Genomic DNA, 22,765 nt, shown 5'->3' on the forward strand with positions numbered 1-22,765 from the left:
GTCAAACATTCTCTCCCATACAGCCTTCGCATTCAAGCAAACATACTTGTTCAGATTCAGACTCTATACAGCAATGCACCACCATTTTCATGTCATCATTCACTGGACATATAATTACCCCACCAAACTAGCTCAAAAGCAGGTTTCCCAAGTCATCGCATGCAACCCTGGTACTGTTGGTCCCTCCAAAAAACAAAATTTAGGTGTATACTTCTCTTCACTCAGTATCATCCTGGTCTTGAATGCATTAATTGGCTACTTTGACAGGGCTATGAAATCCTAAAATCATGCACTAAAATGAGGTCCATTCCATCCAACACAATGCCCACTACTCCTATAATAGCTTTTCGTCTCTCTACCTCCCCCCCCCCTCCCTCCCCTCCCTACACCCCTCCGTATTCTCCTCCCCAATCTCTGCAAACTCCTGGTCAGACCCTATGCTGTATTCATGTATAGAAGAAAGAGCCACTGGTGCTGGAAGCTTGTTCATCCAGTTACCTGTGTATGTGCTTTATCCTCCCACCACTTGGTGAGTATATTAAAACCAATTGAGAAATTAGAGTATAAAGGGGTCAGTTAAAGGCAGAATCTGTTGGCAAAAGGAAATACCTCTCAGAAATGTTTCACAAAATATGATACCATGCAAAAAGTTGTGCTATTAACTACAGGCTAAAGGGCAGAAAAATAATATACAAAATTTCGTAACTAAGAGGTAACTCGGCAAGAAAAGTTGTCCATTCACATAGCAGGGTAAGGAATGACATTTGCCTGAAGATAACAGTTGATTTGATATATAAATATGATTTCTGTGGATCTTTCTTGAAGTTGATAGAGTAAATGATAACTTCTCTCATTTTTATATCAAGTATAATGACAATTACCTATGTAAGTTAGCTCTACTGCAAAAACTAATCTGAGTATGAAGCTATAGGGAAATGTAAAATTTTTAGCAGAGACCGGAGTCCATTTTGTTCCTTGGCTACCTTTCTTGCAACAGGAAAAATGATGATTTATTATGAAGCCTTTCACAGCCACTCAGCTACTGTGAAACATTTCATGGAGTTTGGAAAGGGCTAGGTGCAAGGCCCACATGTCTTGCCTGTTGGCATCTCAGGTTTACTCTTATTAGTGTTAGGCCAAGTGACTTGATGTCTACACAGTCACCTTTGTGTCCATAGGATATAACTTAGAGTATTCTGAAACATTTTGGGAGCAACAGGATTGTGCTACATCCAGTAGAAGTATTCACAGGGCCAAAAAGTGTGTTCTGGTATCATTTGCCAATGAGAGGCATTGTCTTACATTTCAGAAGTGCCAATTTATCTCGGGTAAGTTTTCTCCTGTATGAGAATAACTCCACTGTATACCTGAATAGTACCATGTAGGCAAGGAAATGCAGTTGTCTTCTCTTTTGATATTATCATTCCCTGCCATTGCACATATCCATATTTGCAATGATCCATCAGTCCAGATGATGCTTTTCTGGGCTTTGGATTACTACGTTTCTTTTCTTAGTCTTACCTCTGTTCTGTGATCTGCATTGTGCAGAAGGACAGATATGAGGTGTTGACTTTTATATCTTACCATGATGTAGTGGTATGGTGTGGATGCCTTCTCATTGGCTGTTGACCAGTATTGATAAGATGATTGATATGCTTCACAATCACCTGTCTGTTATTACCATTTGCAGTAGTCAGTGGCCATACTGGCACAAAAGGTTATTTCCCATGATGCTCAACAATACTGGTTGCATAATTAAGATAATTCTTATTTATTGTTCCATCTCGGTTCAATTTCAGTCACTTTGGGTTATCTTCAAATCCAAGTTCTGAGTAGACAATACAGGCTGCTGATGCAAAGGCTGAAATCTGAAGATGATCCAGAGTTCTCAAAAGATTTAATCTAATTAAAAATGTGCAACTGAGATGGAACAATAAATGATAATTATCATAAATATACACACAATTGCTGAATATCTCAAGATGATTATTTTTGACTATAGTGTATACTGGTCGCAATTTTCCCCAAATTAAAAGACACCCATGACTTAGTGGTATGTGAAAATCACAGTATTTAAAAAATCTCAAACTTGAAGTGTCCCCATGAATTAGGTACCTATGATCCCACCATGATAAATTTCTCTAATAATGTGTCTCTCATGCCTTCATGTACTAGACTGTATGTCAACAGTGAGCATAAGGTCTGGCGATATCCCGGTTGTGTGACATGTTAAACTACTCCTTTCACTGTGCAAACAGTATCATTCGCCCTCCAACACTGATATTCGCTCTTGTTCAATTGATTGTGGTTCTATTTCAAGTCTAAGAAGATTGTAATTGTTGTATACAACTATTCAATTCTCAATGCTCTAACTGTATGGACATTCATTGCATGTGTTTCACATTTTCTACAGGTATGAACCTCAGATAACAGGTGACGGAATCAGCAACCAACAGAGTAATCCAGAAGTCAATGTTGATGTAAGTCACCCTAGCAGTCTGCTGAATGAACAGATGTTTACACTCAGATTAATCACCAGTAAACTGAAAAGTGCATTCAATGGGCTTGATGTGGACTGGATGGACATGGATCCTGGTAGGTCATCATGAAACTATTTGAACATTAAAATATAAATTACTTTCTTGTTATTTCTGTGATATATTATACCATTTTATAGCTTACTTTAAATTAACATTTTAAATTTGAAAAATTAAATATGAATAAATGAAAAAATTGGCAGCATTATTTTCAACTGAATATCACCTCATAACAAAGAAAAAGTACAGGGAGATTGTAACCTACTTCATGTAGTCCATTAATAAGTATGTTTCAGTTCTTAAGAGATAGGTAAAAACAATAAGAAAAAAATTCAACAATATGGAAAAGAACTCTGTGCAGCCATAACTGATGGAGTAACAAGCATTCATGATCTAGTGCTACAGCAGAGCTACCTGTTGATTCCTGCAACTCAGTCCAAATAACTAACACTGCAAGCTGTTAAATCTCACATCTTTTATGTGATCTGCACTCATTCTGATGTTCTGTTCCAACTGTTATCACATACAAATTCTTGGAATAAAAGATGTGCCAGATAAGAGGATGGTTGATGAGCAAAGAAGCACCCAATGTGTCTGGTAAAAACAAACTATTTTGTTGAGGCCTTGTGTCCTCTAGTTAAGTTGGTGTGTACATCAGCAACAGTTTCAAATCTGAGATAAATGTGCATCACACCAGAATACATGGACATCACTAATTCAAAGCAGTCATCTTCCCAATGTACCTTGGACAAACTGGTGCTCACAAATAAATTATGGTGGCTCGTGTGACTTTGTAAGTGAAACACAAGGTTAGTTCTGATTCTTCTTGGCATCTCAACCCACAAGATTTGCTACTACTATTCAGTTTACATACACAATTGGAACCAGAAGGCCATCTATGGTTATCTACCACAATACTTACCAGTAACATTGTGAGAGACGACATAATAGCATGGCATAAGCATTGCTCATTGGATCTAATCACATCTAAATCTATAGTTACTGTCACAGTTAGTTTTTTAACTTTTAAACACCAATTAAAGTCACTTCCTAAGTGACTATAAATAATCATACATCACAAATGTAAGTCAAACTAACAATAACGCTTATTGCGTCACTGAAGGATACCCTCAGTCAACACCCATTGTGATCTGCCGAGAACAAGGTGATGCTACCCCTATTTGTAACTTTTTCAGAGACTATGATGTCATGTATCATTATTCCTAATATTCATAATTTAATTACTTTGAGCTACACCAGTAACTCGCTTGTAAATAACTTGGAACACTTCTTGTAACAATTCTGTGATTGCTCTGTCTGCTTCGGAACATTTTTTCCAAAAGAGTGCTTTTTCTCCTACCCTTTAGAGTGACAGATCCCCCCAGGGGGTCCACAACTCTTTTGTGGATACATGCGTAGCGAGCACGGGACCCCGAGCTAATGTGGCCTTCCTTCCATTCCGGGCTGCATACCTTCCCTTTCCGCATCCTTCCCCATCCCCCATCTTCGCCCCTCCTCCCCTCACCTCTGGCTCTTTCCTTCCCTTTCTCCCCATCTGGGAGTATGGTTTGTGCCTACGTCCGGAGACGGATGCTCGAACATGTAACGCATTCTTCGCCTTCTTTGCTTGTATTTCTCTTTACGCTTTTCTCCGCTGCGGCGTTTGAGACCTCTCTTCTTTCCTTTCCTTTCTCTTTCTTCCTCCCTGTGCGTGTCTGAAGGCTGACCAACGCATTTTTGTGCGTAGCCGGTGACGGAGTAACGCGTAATTCCCTGCCCCGGGTAGACAGGTAGGACACGTACGTACCCCCTGGTAACGGCCAGGCCCAGGGAGGGGTGATTACCCGAGCTGATACCTTCCAAAAGTGCCGATTGGTCCCTCCGTCCGTTTGTCGGGAGGTGTGACCTGGGGTGTGAACAATCACCTAAGGCGGGAGTGCCCTCAAAGAGGGCCCCCGCAAGGGAAGAGCCCGCCATCGGAGACGCCGGTAATCATGGGGGATTCTTCCGCAATGGTTTCCTCACCTTCCACTATGTCTGTTCAGAAGCGTAAGTATACTGAGTCTCAGCCACAGACGGTTCTTCCATCGTTGCCACAGTTCCTTGTTGTTTCTCGGTCTGACGAAGGTCACGACTTCTCCATGGTCAACCCTTTCATTATTCAGAAAGGTGTCGACGCAATTGCAGGTCCTGTAAAGTCTTGTTCCAGATTACGGAATGGCACCTTGTTGTTAGAAACAGTCAGTGCCCTCCAGGCACAAAAATTGCTGCGTACTTCACTGCTCCACACCTTCCCTGTCCGGGTTGAAGCACACCGCACTTTAAATTCCTCGCGTGGAGTCGTTTATACACGCTCCCTCGATGGATTGTCTGACGAAGAAATTCAGCACTACCTGTCTGACCAAGGCGTAACGACTGTTCATAGAGTTATGAAAAGGGTTGACACAAACATCATTCCAACCCGCACTGTCTTCTTGACTTTTGACGAAGTTCAACTTCCATCGAAAATCAAAGCAGGCTATGAGATAATTTCCGTTCGCCCTTACGTCCCAAACCCTACGCGTTGCTATCGGTGTCAGCGGTTCAATCACACCAGCCAGTCCTGTTCCAATCCAGCCAAATGTGTTACGTGTGGCAAGGATGCCCATGAGGGTGCTTGTCCACCTCCATCCCCTCACTGCATCAACTATATGGGTGACCACGCTGCTTCCTCTTGAGATTGCCCCGTTTTTAAGGACGAAAAGTTCATCCAGGAAATCAGAGTGAAGGAAAAGGTGTCGACCTTTGCTGCTCGAAAATTATTCGCCAGTCGACAGTCCACCATGCCTCAGACAGGAAAATACAGCACTGTCCTTGCTTCTCCTCGGCCAACAAAGGGGGCGGCCATGCAGACTTGCGACCTCACCTTTAGTGCCACAGTCGTCAGATCGACCAGCGCAAAGATCGCCCGTTCAACCTCACCACTTTTGCCTGCCCACTCTATGGCTCACCCTTCATCGGGTTCTGCTAAATCTCGAGCCCAAAAGTCAGACACCAAGACTTCGAAAAAAGAGCATACTCGTGAAGATTTTTTACATACCCCAACTTCACAACCATCGGTTCCTCCTTCATCTCAACATCATAATTCCAAGAAGGCTACAAAGAAACCCAGTTCATCTCCTTCTCCGCCAAGGCATGTCCCATCTACAGCACCACCTGGCGGAAATCGCCCTCGGCCGTCTTCTGTGTCGCCGAGGCGCACTGCTGGCGGCCGATCAACCGGCCGATCGCTGGTGGCAGGAGCTGCTCCTGAACAACCTATGGATCAGGATCTTCTGCCTTCGGCTGAATGCCATTCCATGCTGTCGGTCGCAAGCTCTGAGCAGTCGTTGAGTTGACAGCAACCTTGGTCACATTCCTCCATTTTCTGTTCACCCTATGTCCATTATCCACTGGAATATCCGCGGCATTCGAGCCAATCAGGATGAATTGTCGATCCTCTTACGATCCTACTCGCCGGTCATCTTCTGTCTTCAGGAAACAAAGCTGCGTCCCCATGACCGCTTTGTTCTCCCTCATTTTCAGTCCGTCCGATATGATCTCCCCTCTGTTGAAGGCACTCCCGCCCATGGAGGACTCATGATTCTTCTCCATGATACCCTCCATTATCACCCAATTCACTTAAACACTTCCTTCCAAGCTGTCGCCATCCGTCTTTCCCTTTCTGGATACACCTTCTCTCTTTGTACTGTATACATTCCATCGTCCACACCAATGGCACAAGCTGATCTCCTTCAACTTCTTGGTCAGCTTCCACCCCCCTATTTGCTGGTTGGGGACTTCAATGCCCACCACCCGCTTTGGGGATCTCCACATCCTTGTCCACGGTGGCTCACTATTGCTAGACGTCTTCCACCAAGTGGATCTAGTTTGCCTCAACACTGGGGTCCCTACATTTTTGTCTGCCTCCACGACAAATTTATCTCATTTGGACCTTGCGGTCGGTACTGTTCCGCTAGCCCGGCGCTTCGAATGGTTCGCCCTTGATGATATACACTCGAGTGACTACTTTCCATGTATTCTTAGACTGCAGCCTCAACTGCCATATATGCGCCCGAGACGCTGGAAGTTTGCCCTGGCCGACTGGACACTTTTTTCGTCTCTAGCGACATTCGATGACCGTCAGTTTCCCAGCGTCGACGATGAAGTCGCACACATTACCGACGTTATTCTTACAGCTGCGGAACGTTCAATACCACGCACCTCCGAATTGCCCTGGCGCCCCCCCAATTCCTTGGTGGAACGAGGCATGCCGTGACGCAATACGTGAGCGGCGACGTGCTCTCCGCATTTTCCGCCACCATCCTACTCTGGCCAACTGTATCCGCTTTAAGCAGTTCCGAGCGCGATGCCGTCGTGTCATCCGCGATAGCAAGAAGACAAGCTGGAAATTCTTTATTAGCTCACTTAACACCCTCACTCCCTCCTCGGAAGTTTGGAGTCGGCTTCGACGGTTCTCAGGCGCGCCTAGTTTCTCCCTGGTCTCTGGGCTCACTGTCGCGCATGATACATTAGTGGACCCCGTCACAATTTCTAACTCATTGGGTCAGCACTTTGCTGAGATTTCGAGCTCTTCAAATTACCCGCCAGCGTTTCTCCTGAAGAAACGTGCAGCGGAAGTGCGACCTCTTGCTTTCTCCTCTCACAATCGTGAAAGCTACAATACTGTTTTCTCCATGTGGGAACTCCAACATGCACTGTCTTCTTCTCCCTCCTCCGCCCCAGGACCGGATGGTATCCACATCCAAATGTTGCTGCATTTATCATACCATAGTCTGCGTTACCTCCTTCGCCTTTATAATCGAATTTGGACCGACAGTACTTTTCCGAGATGATGGCGGGAAGCTATCGTCGTTCCTGTTCCGAAACCTGGAAAGGACAAACATCTCCCCTCTAGCTATCGCCCCATTTCTCTCACGAGTAGTGCCTGTAAGGTTTTGGAGCGTATGGTGAATTACCATTCAGCTTGGTGGCTGGAATCCCGCAGTCTTTTTAACACCTGCCCAATGCGGATTCCGAAAGCATCGTTCTGCAGTTGACCATCTTGTTGCTCTCTCCACTTATATCATGAATAATTTTCTCCGGAAACGCCACAGTAGCAATATTTTTTGATCTGGAGAGAGCATATGATACCTGTTGGAGGACAGGTATCCTCCGCATACTGTTCTCTTGGGGCTTTCGAGGTCGGCTGCCCCTTTTTCTTCGTGAATTTATGGCAGAGCACACATTTAGGGTGCGGGTGAACACTAATCTCTCCCATACTTTCTCCCAAGAAAACGGGGTACCCCAGGGCTCCGTGCTGAGTGTTGTACTGTTTGCCATTGCCATCAATCCAATTAAGGATTGTCTCCTTCCTGATGTCTCAGGCTCCCTCTTTGTGGACGATTTTGCGATCTACTACAGCTCTCAACGGACCAGCCTTCTTGAACGACATCTTCAAGGATGTCTCGATCGCCTCCACTCTTGGAGCATCGACACCGACTTCCGTTTTTCTCCCAGTAAGACCATTTGTGTTAATTTTTGGCGACATAAGGAGTTTCTTCCGCCCTCCTTACATCTAGGTCCTGTCAACCTTCCGTTTTCAGACGTCGCTAAATTCTTGGGTCTTATGTTTGACCGAAAACTGTGCTGGTCCTCCCACGTTTCCTATCTTTCGGCTCGCTGTCTGCGATCCCTCAACACCCTCCGTGTCCTGAATGGTACCTCCTGGGGAGCGGACCGTGTGGTCCTTCTCCGCCTCTGTCGCGCCTTAGTGCGCTCGAAATTGGACTATGGAAGCATAGTCTACTCCTCTGCTCGGCCGTCTATTCTTCGGCGTCTCGACTCTATCCACCACCGTGGATTACGTTTAGTGTCTGGAGCTTTTTACACCAGCCCTGTGGAAAGCCTTTATGCTGAGACTGCTGAACCTCCGCTACTGCGGAGCTTTACGCTGTTCTCCAGGCTGTCCACTACATCCGCCGCCATCAGCGGATACAGTACGTTATCTGCTCAGATTTTCTCAGCTCTCTCCTCAGTCTCCAAGCTCTTTACCCTGTGCACCCTCTGGTCCACCGGATTCAGGACTGTCTGCGCTTGCTCCACCTGGGGGGCGTCTCGGTGGCTTTCCTCTGGCTCCCGGGACACTTTGGTATCTGCGGAAATGAGGCGGCTGATATTGCAGCCAAGGCTGCAGTCTCTCTTCTTCGGCCAGCTATTCCATCGATTCCCGTCGCCGATCTACGGAGCGTTTTATGTCATCGTGTTGTTCATTTATGGCATGCGCATTGGTCGACACTTCCCCAAAATAAATTGCAGGACGTGAAAACTCTTCCTTGTGCTTGGACCTCTTCCTCCCGAACGCGTCGTCGGGAGGAGGTAATTTTAACTAGACTCCGGATAGGGCACTGTCTTTGTAGCCATCGACATCTTTTAAGCGGCGAACCTCCCCCACTCTGACCCCACTGCTCTCAGCTGTGGACGGTAAGACACCTTTTAATTGAGTGCCCCTATTTTCACCCGTTACGCGCCCGTCTACAGCTGTCGCCTGATATATCGTCAATTTTAGCAGATGACGCGATCGGCCGATCGCGTTCTAGAGTTCATTCGTGCCAGTGAAATGGCGTCAGTCATTTGAAGTTTTTTTTGGGACAACCAACCCCCTTCTGTAGTGGATTTTTAAGCCGTTCTTCTGCTTTTAGTTTCTCCAATTTTATGACTTTCGTTCCCATTGCTGCAGGTTTCCGTTTTCGGTTTTTTCCTGCTTCCTAAGTCACAGACCTGGTGCTAATGACCATAGCAGTTTTGCGCCAAAAAAAAAAAAAAAAAAAGAAAAAAAGAAAAAAAGTGACAGATGAATCCTTCCTGCTGTTGCTAAGGGATTTCTTCTCACTAAAACTGCAACTTACATTTTAGTTTTGATGGAAGCACACCTATGCTAAGCTTCCAGAATACTGGAAATGTCTCGCCTTCACCACTCTTCGGACCTCACTTCTGCCTACCTAGTGGACAAGCCTCCCACAGATGCACCTCACCAACTCAATTGCCAGTGGTTGAACATGGCTGCTGGTCACACCTCCCCAAATCCTGGCGTCCTACTCAATTTAATTCACACAACTCTTGAACCAAATGTCAGATTTAGATGCAGTTTGCATCAATAAATTGCTGAGTTCACAGAACATATATTTAGGGGGTGTTCTATAACTAATTATTCTTTTCCTGAACTCAAGAGATTGATAAAGCTTTATTTCAGAAATAAGTGTGGCCATTGAAATAGCATATCACTGCCATGTCTCAAGATCAAGTTCTCTTTCAGGGTTTAAGTGCATCAATAATTTTGCAAGAGAATAATTAACAGGACAGGTTTATTTTTTATTTTTTGTGCAGTTACCAATTGATTTCATAATAATCTAACTGTACAAGTAGTAGAAATTTTTATCTGCTTTTCCTATTGTGGCCAGTGAAAATGATAGTATAGTTAGTTCAAAGAAACTGCACCCACTTCCTGCTGGAATTCAGCTAATGCTTTGTTTTGCTTTGTCCTTGCACAATGACATGGTGGTAAATGGCACGAAAGAGGAGATACCATTTTTTTTTATTTGGACATCCATATCAAAAAATTTGTTGCAGATTTTCTTACTGACTGCTGACTTGAAGAAAACAGTTTTGTGCTGATTTTAATTCATTGACTCAAGCTACATCTTATTAAACTTGTGTGCCTCTCCCTCCAACCTTTCAATTGTTCCACACATTCTGAAATGCAGAATTATACTGTTGCATGCTCACCAGTTCATAGTTTACGGAATGACCTTAATTTAAGTTCAAATGTGAAATGGTTTCTTGTTTTTTGTGGTTCTTAGTCTGAAGACAGTTTTGGTCCAGAGTTTGACAATATTCTGTCTTGTGCAAGTCTCTTCATCTCTACATAACTACTACAGCCCAGATCCATTTTAACCAGCTTACTGTAGTTGAGCCTTAGCCTACTTCTACTGCTTTAACTCTCACACCTCCTTCCATTACCAAATTGACAGTTCCTTGATGCGTCAAGATGGGTCCTGTCAATAGAACCCTTCTTTTATAGTCATATTGTGCCATACATTTCATTTCTTCCCAGTTTCATTCAGCCAGTGTCTGTTCATTGGTTAGCCTGTCTACCAGTCTAACGTTCAACATTTTTCTGTAGCACCACATCTCAAACTCTTCTATTCTCTTCCTGTCAGCACTGGCTATTCTCCATATTTCACATCTGTATAAGACTACATTCCATACAAGGACTTTTAGAAAAAGCTTCCTAACACTTAAATTTGTGTGTGTCATTAACATACCTTTCTTTTTCAGAGAAACTTTTTGCTGCTCCAGTCTGCATTTTATATCCTCTATACTTTAGCCATTGTCAGTTCCTTGGTTCTCAAACAGAAAAACTATTCTACCAAATTTAGTTGAATAACTTTGAGGTAGGCTGCAACCCTATCTCAATCCATTCTCAGTTACTGTCAACCTTTCATGCCCTCCAACCCCTAGAATTCGTGTCTTGTTTCTGTATAATTTGTAGATAACCTTTTTCCCCCTGCACTTTGTTTCGAGCACCTTCAGAATTTCAAAAAATGTATCCCAGTCAACATTGTCATGAAGCTTTTCTAAATCTACAAGTGTTGTAAATGTGGGTGTCTCTTTCTCTAACCAATCTTCTAAGATAAACTTCAGGGTCAGTATCACTTTGCATGTTCCTCTGTTTATCCTGAATTCAAACTGATAGGCACCCAAAACTTTTTCTATCAGTCTTTCAATCCTTCTGCAAATAGTTTGTGATCGTATTTTGCAACTAGGTGGAAAGATGTTAATAATTCTAGGGAATGCAGTCTACTCAAAGTGCCTGTTAAGTTTTTAGTTAAAATTTGATGAAGTGCTGAGAGATTTATTAACATATATTTCTTTCACCTTTCAATCTATCTGTTTTTGCTTAGTAGTGGTTTCTTCTGAGGTCTTCATGTTCATACAGTTGCTTCTCATTTCTCCTGAGGTTTATTTAACATTCCTATGCATGACATACATCTTTCCTATAGTCATGCATGATTCTACAGCTTTGCATTTCTCCTGTATTCACTCGTGTTTTGCCATTTTGTACTTTGCAGTCTCTATTTTAGATTTCCTATCCCCTTTTAGCTGCTTTTATATTTTCTGTTCTCATCTGCTAAATTTAATATCTCAACTGTTATAAAAGGACTGCAAATGAACCCAATATCTCTGCCTTATTGTTCATCTGCTGCCTTTACTAGTTCATGTGTTGTAGCTAACCATTCATCTTCTGCTCTGCCACAGCAGTAATAAAACCTGGCTACATTGGCAAATGTTACAAGGCCAGACCAATCAGTCCTAGAGAATATTGCTTCTGCTGTCTTTAAAAAGGTGCTGTTCTCATCAGGCATCTTATTTTAGTCCAGCCTCTCCACATACACTCTTCAGAACTGGTTGCATCTACAGATCTCTAGTATTGCGATTTATATCTCTGAGGCGCACAAGCTACCCACCACAGCAAGATCCATGATTGATGAAAGATCCATGGTTGATGAAAGATTGAAATGGTTTATCAATGGAATGGAAAGCAGTCTTTTGATACAAGTGCTAAAGTAACCAAAATATAATTTTAAGTGTTTTGTAAACAGTTTTCATGAATGGTAACAAACAAGCAAAATGCATATTTGTAAGCAAAATGCATATTTGTAAATTAATGAATTAGTGTGAATAACCAGAGATCTTCTTTGTCATGGTAACTTGAACACATAGCTTGGAATCTCATCCTTTTAAGTTTTTCTGCTGCAATTTTTAAAATTACATCATCACAATCGATACCTTTGATCTTCTGTAGAATATGCCTTGTGGTGGCAAACACACATCAAGTTATGCACAGTAACAGAAGAATGCCAATGCTCACGATGAGTCTGATGCACAAAAATGGCAGTTTAATGCATGATACTAACAGTGACTTCATTTATACTGTTCCAAATATGTAGACAATACAAGAAAATATATTCCAACAGAAAGTCTCAGAAGAGGCAAAACAAAATTTTGTTGAGTTGTTCTGGTCCAGTGTGAATACTTACCTATTTGCATTGCATAATTCAAAAATGTAAAATAGTTCTGAGAAGGGCACTGCATCCAAGAACATGCTATCACAGTCACATTATTTAACAAACATAGCAACCATGTATTAGTTGCAAGCATGTAGGACTGACTAGACCCTAGAACAGGAGCCCAAAGCAACTGCCCCAGAACTTGATCATGAAGGAAGCTATAATTAAGCATACTTACATTGGCAAAGATATTCGCCTACACATTTTGTGGAAAACACTTCTTTTGAATCCAGGAAGCCATAAACTGTATATCTCCTCAGCTTCACTGTTCTTTACGATTGCATTATCTCTGCTAATAAGGGACTGATTTTCTTTATTTTCACAGGTGTCTCTTACTACAAAATAAAACCTTCATAGCACAACCAAATTATAGAAATATTTTAACTGACAAACTATGTTAACAATGCTGCCCCCCCCCCCTCCCGACAAAAAGAATATGCAGTAAAACTTGCAAAGTGGAATGTGCATAATTTGTAAATCTGGCCAAACTGTACACACCTTTCAGTCTTGACGTATTCAGTACAAATTTATATGCTAATTTTGTGTATAAAGTGGAATGTGCTTAAAGCAAAAACAGAGTGCAAATTTTAACTCTTAATTAATAATTCTTTCTATTATGTGAGAAAAGCTTATACAGTACTACTATATTACAGTATACCTGAATTATTCACATCTATACAAGGATGTTACTTTTAACATGAAAATTGCACAGCTCTGACAGTACTGTTACATGAAAGAGGTAGTAGTTGTTCTGTTAAACAGTTGTTTTACCCAGCAAGGTGAAGTATTTCCAAAGAAATGCATTAGATGCATTATTTTGTACCATGTGCAACCAGCCTCACACAATCAAAGGACCAAGTTGTGTTTTACATTCCAGTTCCATAATAGATGATTATTCTTAGTGCTGAGGAAGCTGAAAGAGCATTTCTCTTATGGATGCAGTAAACTGGATTGGCTTGGTAGTAAGGGAAATTGTCATAAAGTGCTTCAACAAAACAGGGTTTTGAGGCAATGAAAAAGATGCCTGTGTCCTCATCGAAGCTCAAGAAAAGGCAGCAACAATTGCTGACTTAATTCAAACACAGAACATTTCATGTAGTCCAAGTGACTATATTCGAAGTGAACAATATTATGAAACAAATAGTTGCTGCTCACCATATAGCTGAGATGCTGAGTCGTAGATAGGCACAACAAAAAAGACTGTCACAAAATAAGCTTTTGCCCAAAACAAACAAACACACACACACACACACACACACACACACACACACACACACAAGCCAGATTATGAGCAGCAGCAGGAGCAGTGCATGATATGATGGGAGAGTGGGAGAGGCAACTTGGTGGGGGTAAGTCTGAAGCTGGGTGGGGAGGGGTAGGGATAGCAGTGTAGGGGTAGGGGACTGTGAAGTTCTGCTGGGGAGCATGTGTGGACAAGGTAGAGAATGGATAGGGCAGCTAGGTGCAGTTGGGAGGTTAGACGGAGTGTGAGGGAGAGTGTGGAGGTAGCCAGAAAGAAGAGAAGTAAAAAGGCTGTATTGATTGGTTGAATAGAAGGCTGTAGTGCTGGAATGGGAACAGGGAAAGGGCTGGACAGTGAGGGAAATGACTGACAAAGGTTGAGGCCAGGAGGGTTATGGGAACATACAATATATTGCAGGTGGAGTTCCCTCCTGTGCGATTCGGAAAAGCTGGTGTTGGTGGGAAGGGTCCATATGGCACAGGCTGTGAAGCAGTTATTGAAATGAAAAATGCTGTGTTGGCCAACATGCTCAGCAACAGGATGGTCCAGCTGTTTCTTGGCCACAGTTTGTCGGTAGCCATTCATGTGGACAGACAGCTTGTTGCTTGTTGTGCCCACATAGAATTCAGCACAGTGGTTGTAGCTTAGCTTGTAGATCACATGACTGGTTTCACAGGTTGCCCTGCCTTTGGTGGGATGGATGATGATTGTGATCAGACTGGAATAGGTGGTGGTGGGGGGGGGGGGAGGATGTATGGGACAGGTCTTGCATCTAGCTATATTACAGGGAAATTAGCCATGATGTAAGGAGTTGGGGGCAGGGGTTGTGTAGGAATAAACGAGTGTATTGTGTATGTTCACTGGCTAGTGGAATACCACTATGGGAGGGGTGGGAAGGATACTGGGTGGGATAGTTTTCATTTCATGACATGACAAAAAGTAATCTAAACCCTGGTGGAGAATGTAACTCAATTGCTCCAGTCCTGGGTGGTACTGAGTTACAAGGCTAATGCTCCTCTGTGCTAGATGGAGAGGCTTTTAGAGGTGATGGATGACTGGAAAGATAAGGCATGGGAGATTTGTTTTTGTACAAGGTTGGGAGAATAATTACAGTCTGTAATAGTCTCAGTCAGAACCTTGTTATCTTTTGAGAGAGACAGCTCGTCACTGCAGATGCAACAGCTGTGGGTGGCTAGGCTGTGTGGAAGGGACTTCTTGGTATGGAATGGTTGGCTGCTGTCGAAGTGGAATAATTGCTAAGCTTCAACTCCTGTGCTGCATTCTATGTGGGCATGGCAACCAACAAGCTGTCTGTCCACATGAATGGCCACCAACAAACTGTGGCCGAGAAACAACTGGACCACTTTGTTGCTGAGCAAACTGCCCAACAGAGCATTCATCATTACAGTGACTGCTTCACAGCCTGGGCCATGTGGATCATCCCACCAACACCAGCTTTTCTGAATGCACAGGTGGGAATTCTATCTGCAATACATCCTATGTTCCTGTAACCCTCCTGCCCTCAACCATCATAAGTCATTGCTCTCACCCATCTAGCCCCTTCCCTGTTCCCATTTCAGCACTATACAGCCTTAACCAATCCATGCAACCTTTTTACTTCTCTTCTTTCTAGCTACCCTACACATTCTCCCCCACAGTCCTTCTAACCTCCCAAATGCACCTAGCTTCTCTATCCACTCTCCACCTCATCCCTGCATGCTCCACAGCAGAACTTCACCGTCCCCTAACCCTACCCTACTATCCCTCCCTCTCCCCACCCTAGCTTCTTCCTTACACCCCCCAGTTGCCTCTCCCATCATGCACTGCTGCTGCTGCTGCTGCTGCTGCTGCTGCTCATAGTCAGGCTACAGCTGCCAGAGTCTCTCTCTCTCTCTCTCTCTCTCTCTCTCTCTCTCTCTCTCTCTGTGTGTGTGTGTGTGTGTGTGTGTGTGTGTGTGTGTGTGTGTGTTTTGTCTGTTTTTGACAAAGCTTATTTTGTGACAGTCTTTTTGTTGTGCCTATCTGTGACTCGGCATCTCCACTATATGGTGAGTAGCAGCTATCATTTTCATAATATTTTTATATTCAAAGTGATGACTTTCTGTCAAATAACTCCACTTTTACTCCAGCAACACTTGCAATAGAAATCTGCAACACAGTAAATGATCAGGAAGAAATAAAGGAAGAAGAGGAGCAAAATAATGTTTCTAGAAAAATTAATACAGCTGAAGAAGCTATTCCATGCATAAATGATGTTATGCAATTTGGAGCACACACAAATTCTACCTAGCTGTTTGAACTATTGAGCAGAGCAAAAAGTTGCACAGAAAAAAGTTTTGAACAGGAAGTTCAAGCAGCTTTCCCTCCTTGATATGTGGCAAAAAATTGAAATGTAAAGCAAATAAACATAGCAATAATATGTATGTGTAACAATAAACTTAATTAAAGTTAAAGTAAAAATACATGCTTGCCATATTATGTATCAATTAATGTAATAGTCTAGTATTCTATTGTACAATATACAGTAAATGAATGTCTACGATATAGGAGTAAAAGTACATTAAATGTATGTACAATTAAAAGTTCATACTTGTGTGCATGATACTGGAGAAATTTTATGTAGTCTAGTGTGTTTTGTGTAATCAGGTAACTTGTCCAATTAGGAAATTTATTTTAGCCCCATGTTATTAGTTTTGACAAGTTTCACTGTACATCAAAGCAAGATCATTGACATTGTCTCAAGGAGGGGTTAGTGTTGCACCTAGAGTATATTATACCTAGGAAAACATGACTTTTCTTGGGTTGGCACTTCAGACTAGATTTTAGAATCACATGAAGGAATGCACACTAGAGATCATTGTAAGCAGTTTCTGACATTTTCTTACATCTGTATTTGTTGTTGTTGTTGTTGTTAAGAGTGAGGCTGTGTTTTATGCAGCATTTGTAAATATTTTACATTCAAATCCTATGTAATAAATTAAATCTATTTGGAATATATTTTTAATTCTTCAGGTAAAGAATTTTGTAGTGATCAAAATGTTACATACTTTTAGAACCATTTATGTAACATTTGGAGAGTTAAGCCATTCTGTTAGTCTTGCCCATCTGGTACCTTGCAACAGAAGGAGGTCTTTTACCATGGAACATGTGGTACTTGAAAATGAACAGAGTTTCTTATATGTCCTAACAATTTAATCTGTTTTGAAAATGGAAATTTATTTTACTTTCTAATAGCTTCTGCTTCAAAATGTATTTAACTTGTAATGATCTTTTAAAATGCTTCTGCATAATTTGATTTCACTCACTGATTATATTTATGTGGTAGAATAATAATGTAACAGATAGCTAATTAAATATGACATGACAAGATTTTCTTGGTAGCAATGCTTTTAAATTTCAGTTGATAGTTTTTTCCTAAATACATAACCATGTTGTACCTTGGAACATCATTTTCATATTTGGAAAACCTTAATTCTCTAGAGTACTTTTTGCAATTTCAGAAAAATACAGCAGCACATAAAAAGTGAATGCCATCATTTAAAAATGGCATAATAAATTATGTTAAACTTGTGAACAGTGCACCAAGGTACAACTCTCTTCCCTTCTATGTGTGAATAGTTTTTGTTTGCATGCACTTTAGTGGTGAAATGTGCATATGTGTTCATAAGCTCTCTAGTTGCCTACCTGCTCCCATAAGTGTCAGCTTGCTACACCTCTGCTTGGACTACTATAAAATTGTGTACTATATAAAACTTCCCCTAGCCTTCCTGTGTGATAGGCAAGGTACTATTTTTGACATCTTATATCATAAAGTTTTCGAAATTCTTTTCTACGTCTACATCCATACTCCACAAACAACTGTTGAGTGCATGGCAGAGGTTGCTTACTATTGTGCCTGTTATTAGCAAATCTTCCCCTTCCATTCCAGGATGCAGTGTGGGAAGGATAACTGTTTAAACATCATTGTATATGCTGCAATCAGTCTAACCTTGTTCTCTCAATCTCTATGAGTGCAACACAGAAGCAGTGTAATATGTTCCTAGATTCGCCATTTAAACCTGGTTCTTATCTTAAGCCTTGAACTGCAAAGATCATTATACAAAGTTCCAAAACACTGTTCTTTCCATCTAGCTACTTACCTTGTGTCTTCATGATAAGATATATGTAATACAAGTGAACTCGTGTATTCTGAAGTTAAGTATCAGGATTATCATATGCTGAATGGTTTGACCCAGTTACCTCAGAAAAGAGTAATGTATAAAGTGGTTTTCTCTGGTCAGTTCTAGAAGTGATTAGAAATACTTACCATACATGAAAAATTAAAGTGCTATCTGTATCTCATACTCCAAAAAAGATAATAGAATACTGAAATACTGAAGAAAGAGTCACAGGTTTTTTTTTGTGTTCACTAATACACTAGAAATAATTATTTACTCATTGACACTGATTTATGCAGATTACTTAATTCTGCACTTGTTAATGCATCTTAAGTCACAGAATTTGAAGTTCTATAATTTTCATTTTTTTTTTTTTTACAGAAGATGTATCATCTGGAGCTGGTAGTGGATCTGGTGATGGAAACACTGAGCTCGATGATGATACCGAGGATGGAGATGTGGATGAGGGTTCTGGTGATTTTGATTATGGGCGAGGTGGTTCTGGTGGACGCCCTGGTGGAGTAGGAGGTGGCCCATATAGGCCACAAGGTGGTGACGAGTCAGGCAGAGGTGCTGCTGGCCCTGATAGGCAGCGACCCAAGAACACCACTTCGGGTGGCAATGGGCATATTAGGGAACCTGTTATCTCTGTTACACGTGCTGTTACTTCATACCTCCTACCAATAGTAGTCATGTGGTTTGGAGGTATATTTTCTGATTGGCTGTGATCCTCAACATTACGCTGCTTTGCAGAGTTTTGGAGTGTATTGGTTGGTGTAAATCCCACTATAATGACATTGAGAAACTAATGAAATATGAAATATTTAATTTGTCATGGCAACATGACATCAACAACGGACCTCCACATTAATGAGAGCTGTAGCATATGTGCGTAAATAAAAACTCTTCGTGTCTCAAACTGGACTACTTAATTGTGACATCTTGAAGTTCTAGGAAATGAGATGAAGTGAGATTTAAATGTGTGTTAGTGGCTTTTAAATGCACAAGAACACTGCTTCAAGCAGTGACAAACATTTTTGTGAATGATTTTAATGTATATTTTAATACTTTCTTTGTATTTATTATACTTTTTGTTACTGACAAACATAGTAACTGAAAGGTAGCAAAAATGTCGTAAGTGATTTATCTCTTTCTTCTTGTGTTGGTGACCAGAAGGCACTGATACATTTTCTGTAAAACAAAATAGGAATGGTATATCAATAGAATCATTTTATTGACACTGCCACTAATAATTATATCCCAGATTATTTTGTAAATCAAAATGCATTTCACTGGTTGTTAGAAATTATTGTGAGGAAAGCCTTGACTTGCTGACTTTTGTGACAGAGGATTTTATACAGTATTTTAGATTAAAAATGAGAGTGAAATATTGTTGTTAAATTTGATGGATTTTGAAAATGTTCATATGGAGAATGATAACATTAAGAAATTGTGTAACTTTAGACAGCTCATTCTTACAAAGATTGCATATAAATTGTTGATTGATAATGGAATATGTACGTTGGAAGGGTGAATGTGTGTCCATAATATTGTGAACTTTGGAAGACAAATCAATGCTAAAAATGCTGATCCCATGAAATAAAGTTGTGGTTCCATCATAGGTATTTCAGAGGGATCTTTTAGTTTTTAGAAAAACTTATGCCTTCAGTTCTGAACTTTGTCTTCCCGTAAATTATTTTGAGATTATCATGTTGGATCTTATAAATTATTTTTCTGCAAAACTACTTTACTGAATTGTTCTTTTCTGACAAATGTGTATGACTGTTTAATTTTAATGCTGGCAGGAATCCATAAATCTTCAGTTAATGATAGTAAAAAATTTTGCTTCAATTGATCTTCAGCATTGAGGTCTAATATTATTGCTTTAATCTCCTACTGCATAATCCTGAGACATATTTCATAGCCTCAGTTTCTAGTCCATCCAATAAGTGATGTATAAAAAAAAGGCAAAAATACTCAGGAAGGCAAATGCATGGAGACTTGTAATAATACAGAATTGAAAAATGACTATTATGCAGGATGCTGCTTGTTGAAACAATAACCATGTATTTTAAAAATTGTATTTGAAAAATGATACTGCAATATGCTATTTGTTGACCAAAACAATCAGCTTCACCTAACATCATGATCAAGGGACAACCAATATGATCATAGTCTTTACTCTGCCATTTTAAGAACTGTTTCCTTTGTGCATAAGTAGTAAATAGTGGAATTGGCTTCTATTTAAATTAGTGCCAACTCACATTGAGAAATGGTGCCTTTCTCAGATACACACAATGGTATTTATTCATGTGCCTTTCTGATCATGAATAGAGAGAAGAAAATGTGCCTTTCTCATTTGTAAGAGGGAAATGAAATGACTGAAGAAATCTATTATAGGGTATATACTTTGTATGTCTTTTGTTATGGTTGGGAGAATAATACTTAAATCAATCAGATCATGGAAATGCACATTTTCTGTATTATTTTCAGAATTTGCACACAAAGTCAACAATATGCCTATTGCAGTTTTATTCACCCGTGGAATAACATTCTTTTCTTCAATTGTTAATGAGAAGTCTGAAATGAATGTCAATTGAACCTTATTTAAATAACAAAAATACACTAATGCATTTCTGTTTACTTTAATTTGTGACTGATGTTGGAAAGAGTGGTAGAAGCAGACCAAAATAAAAGACAACTAAAATGTTGTGTTATGATGACTTTCGATACGAATACTTCTGTTACAGTCAGTTACTTCTCACAGCCTCTTTCATAGAATAAGTCACCTTACTATCTGAATATCAGGGAAGGAAGGAAGCTTAGTGTTTAACGTGTTATCAGCATTGAGATGGTTAGAGAAGGTCATAAGCTTGGAATGGGGAGGGTAGTCAGCTAAGCACCTGCAGAGGAACCATCCTGGAATGTGACATAAGAAAATTAAGGAAATACCAGAGAACATAAATCTGCATAGGCAAATGGGGATTTCAACCACCATCACACGCCCCCCTCCCATTACAAGGCCAGCATCTTATCACTGTGCCATGTTGTTTACTGAATCATACAGGACATGAATTTGGTTCTCAATATTTCTCACACGTGGGAAGTATGTCAATCGGTTTTGTAATACCAGATGAGAAGTTGTATGAGTATAGAAACTACATTGTTAATTTATGAATCATCAAAGATGTGAAAAGTAATTTGGATTTAATTTTGTAGCAAGTAACATAATTTTGTTTCCTCGTATGCCAAAGAGCCTTAGGACATTTACGTGACCCACAAATAAACTGAAAAATGAAAAGAACATTCTTCTGTGAAAGAGGAAGTAGGTTTATTACAACAATTTCATTCTCAAGTGTGTGTTTCAATCATCATCATCATCATAGCTTAATAGTATGCAAACAGTGTTGTGATGTCAGCCAAAAAAGTAGAAGTAGCAGCAGCAGCAGCTTATTCAGCCAGACATAATAAACATTACATGGATTTTGCCAGAAAATATATACAACAAAAATACTACTATGTTTAGTACCCTATAAAATATAACATTCAAACTTGCACATGCAGGGTGAGTCAGGAGGAAAGGTACATGATTTGAGATGCAGTAGTATTAGTGATTCTAACAAAAAATTTCATAGGGACGTATGCCCTATTGCAAATGGTTTCCTAGATAGAACACATTTTATATCACTTTTGTACATCGTTCTTTAATAACTCCAAAACTCCACACTCCAATGAAAACGTGTCTCAGTACACAATTAAATTAAATTAAATTTGCTACAAAAAAAGATCCTACTTATTTTTTGTTGAGGACTAACAGTTTGTGCAGAGAGACCACAAGAATATTGAAAATATCATGTGACGCACATGCACTGTAGCTTAGGTACTTTCTGTAGGCCAGTTTGAGGAAGTTTTCCCACTTGATAGACCACAAGTGTCCTGTATCAAAATGTTCGTCTCAACTTCCTCTATATTACTGTGGTATGTAGTAAACAATGAGAATGAATAATACACAAAATAAATAGAAATGTACATTAAAAGTGTTGTATATCAGAAACAATTTTGAATAGGGCATATGTCCATATCAAGTTTTTTGTTCAGAATTGGTAATGCTATCACCCGTCAAAAAACGTGTATCACCCTGTGTATAAATCCGCTAACTTACAAAAATGTTTCACAAATGTACTTTACCTAGAATGCCTACAGTTGATATTTATATAAAAGTAAAATGTGAGTGGTCACATGTTGTAGATGAAAGTTACAAGATAATGGAACACAACAGGCTCAGTTGTGCTTCAATGTCCCCGATGAACTCTCCTTACTGTCATCAGTGGCATTGAAAAATAAGAAAAGTTGCATGAAATGGTGGGTGGGTATTACAGCTTCTGGAGCAAGATAAGCTAGTTGGACAGCAGAGTCAGAGGTACTACTTTCAGAGGCCCTGTGAGTAGTGGAAGGTTTTTTGCATCACAACTTGGTCTATGATTATCACTCATGGAGATAGATTAAAGTTTTTTTTATCCATCTTCTTGTCACATAGCCAGTACCAGCACCACGTAATGGAAATAAAGGTGTAACTTTGCCATCTGAAAACAAGCCAGAGAAGACTCAAAAACTACACTGAAGAGCCAAAGAAACTGGTACATTTACCCGATATCGTTTAGGGCCCCTGAGCATGCATAC

The 22,765-nt window shown here is 40.6% G+C and overlaps 1 protein-coding gene across 1 annotated transcript in view; it reads left to right on the forward strand.

The window, feature by feature from the left end:
* The window catches only part of LOC126155336 (glypican-6), a 95,682-nt gene extending 74,861 nt beyond the window's left edge, over nucleotides 1-20,821 (forward strand). Inside the window, exons 10-11 of the mRNA XM_049916221.1 lie at nucleotides 2,414-2,595; nucleotides 18,467-20,821. Coding sequence (XP_049772178.1) covers nucleotides 2,414-2,595; nucleotides 18,467-18,813 — 529 coding nt within the window. The 3' untranslated portion in view covers nucleotides 18,814-20,821. The remainder of the gene's footprint in view (nucleotides 1-2,413; nucleotides 2,596-18,466) is intronic.
* The last annotated feature ends 1,944 nt before the right edge of the window (nucleotides 20,822-22,765 follow it).

Source organism: Schistocerca cancellata, chromosome 2, assembly GCF_023864275.1.
Source record: "Schistocerca cancellata isolate TAMUIC-IGC-003103 chromosome 2, iqSchCanc2.1, whole genome shotgun sequence".
NCBI classification, from domain to species: Eukaryota; Metazoa; Arthropoda; class Insecta; order Orthoptera; family Acrididae; genus Schistocerca; species Schistocerca cancellata.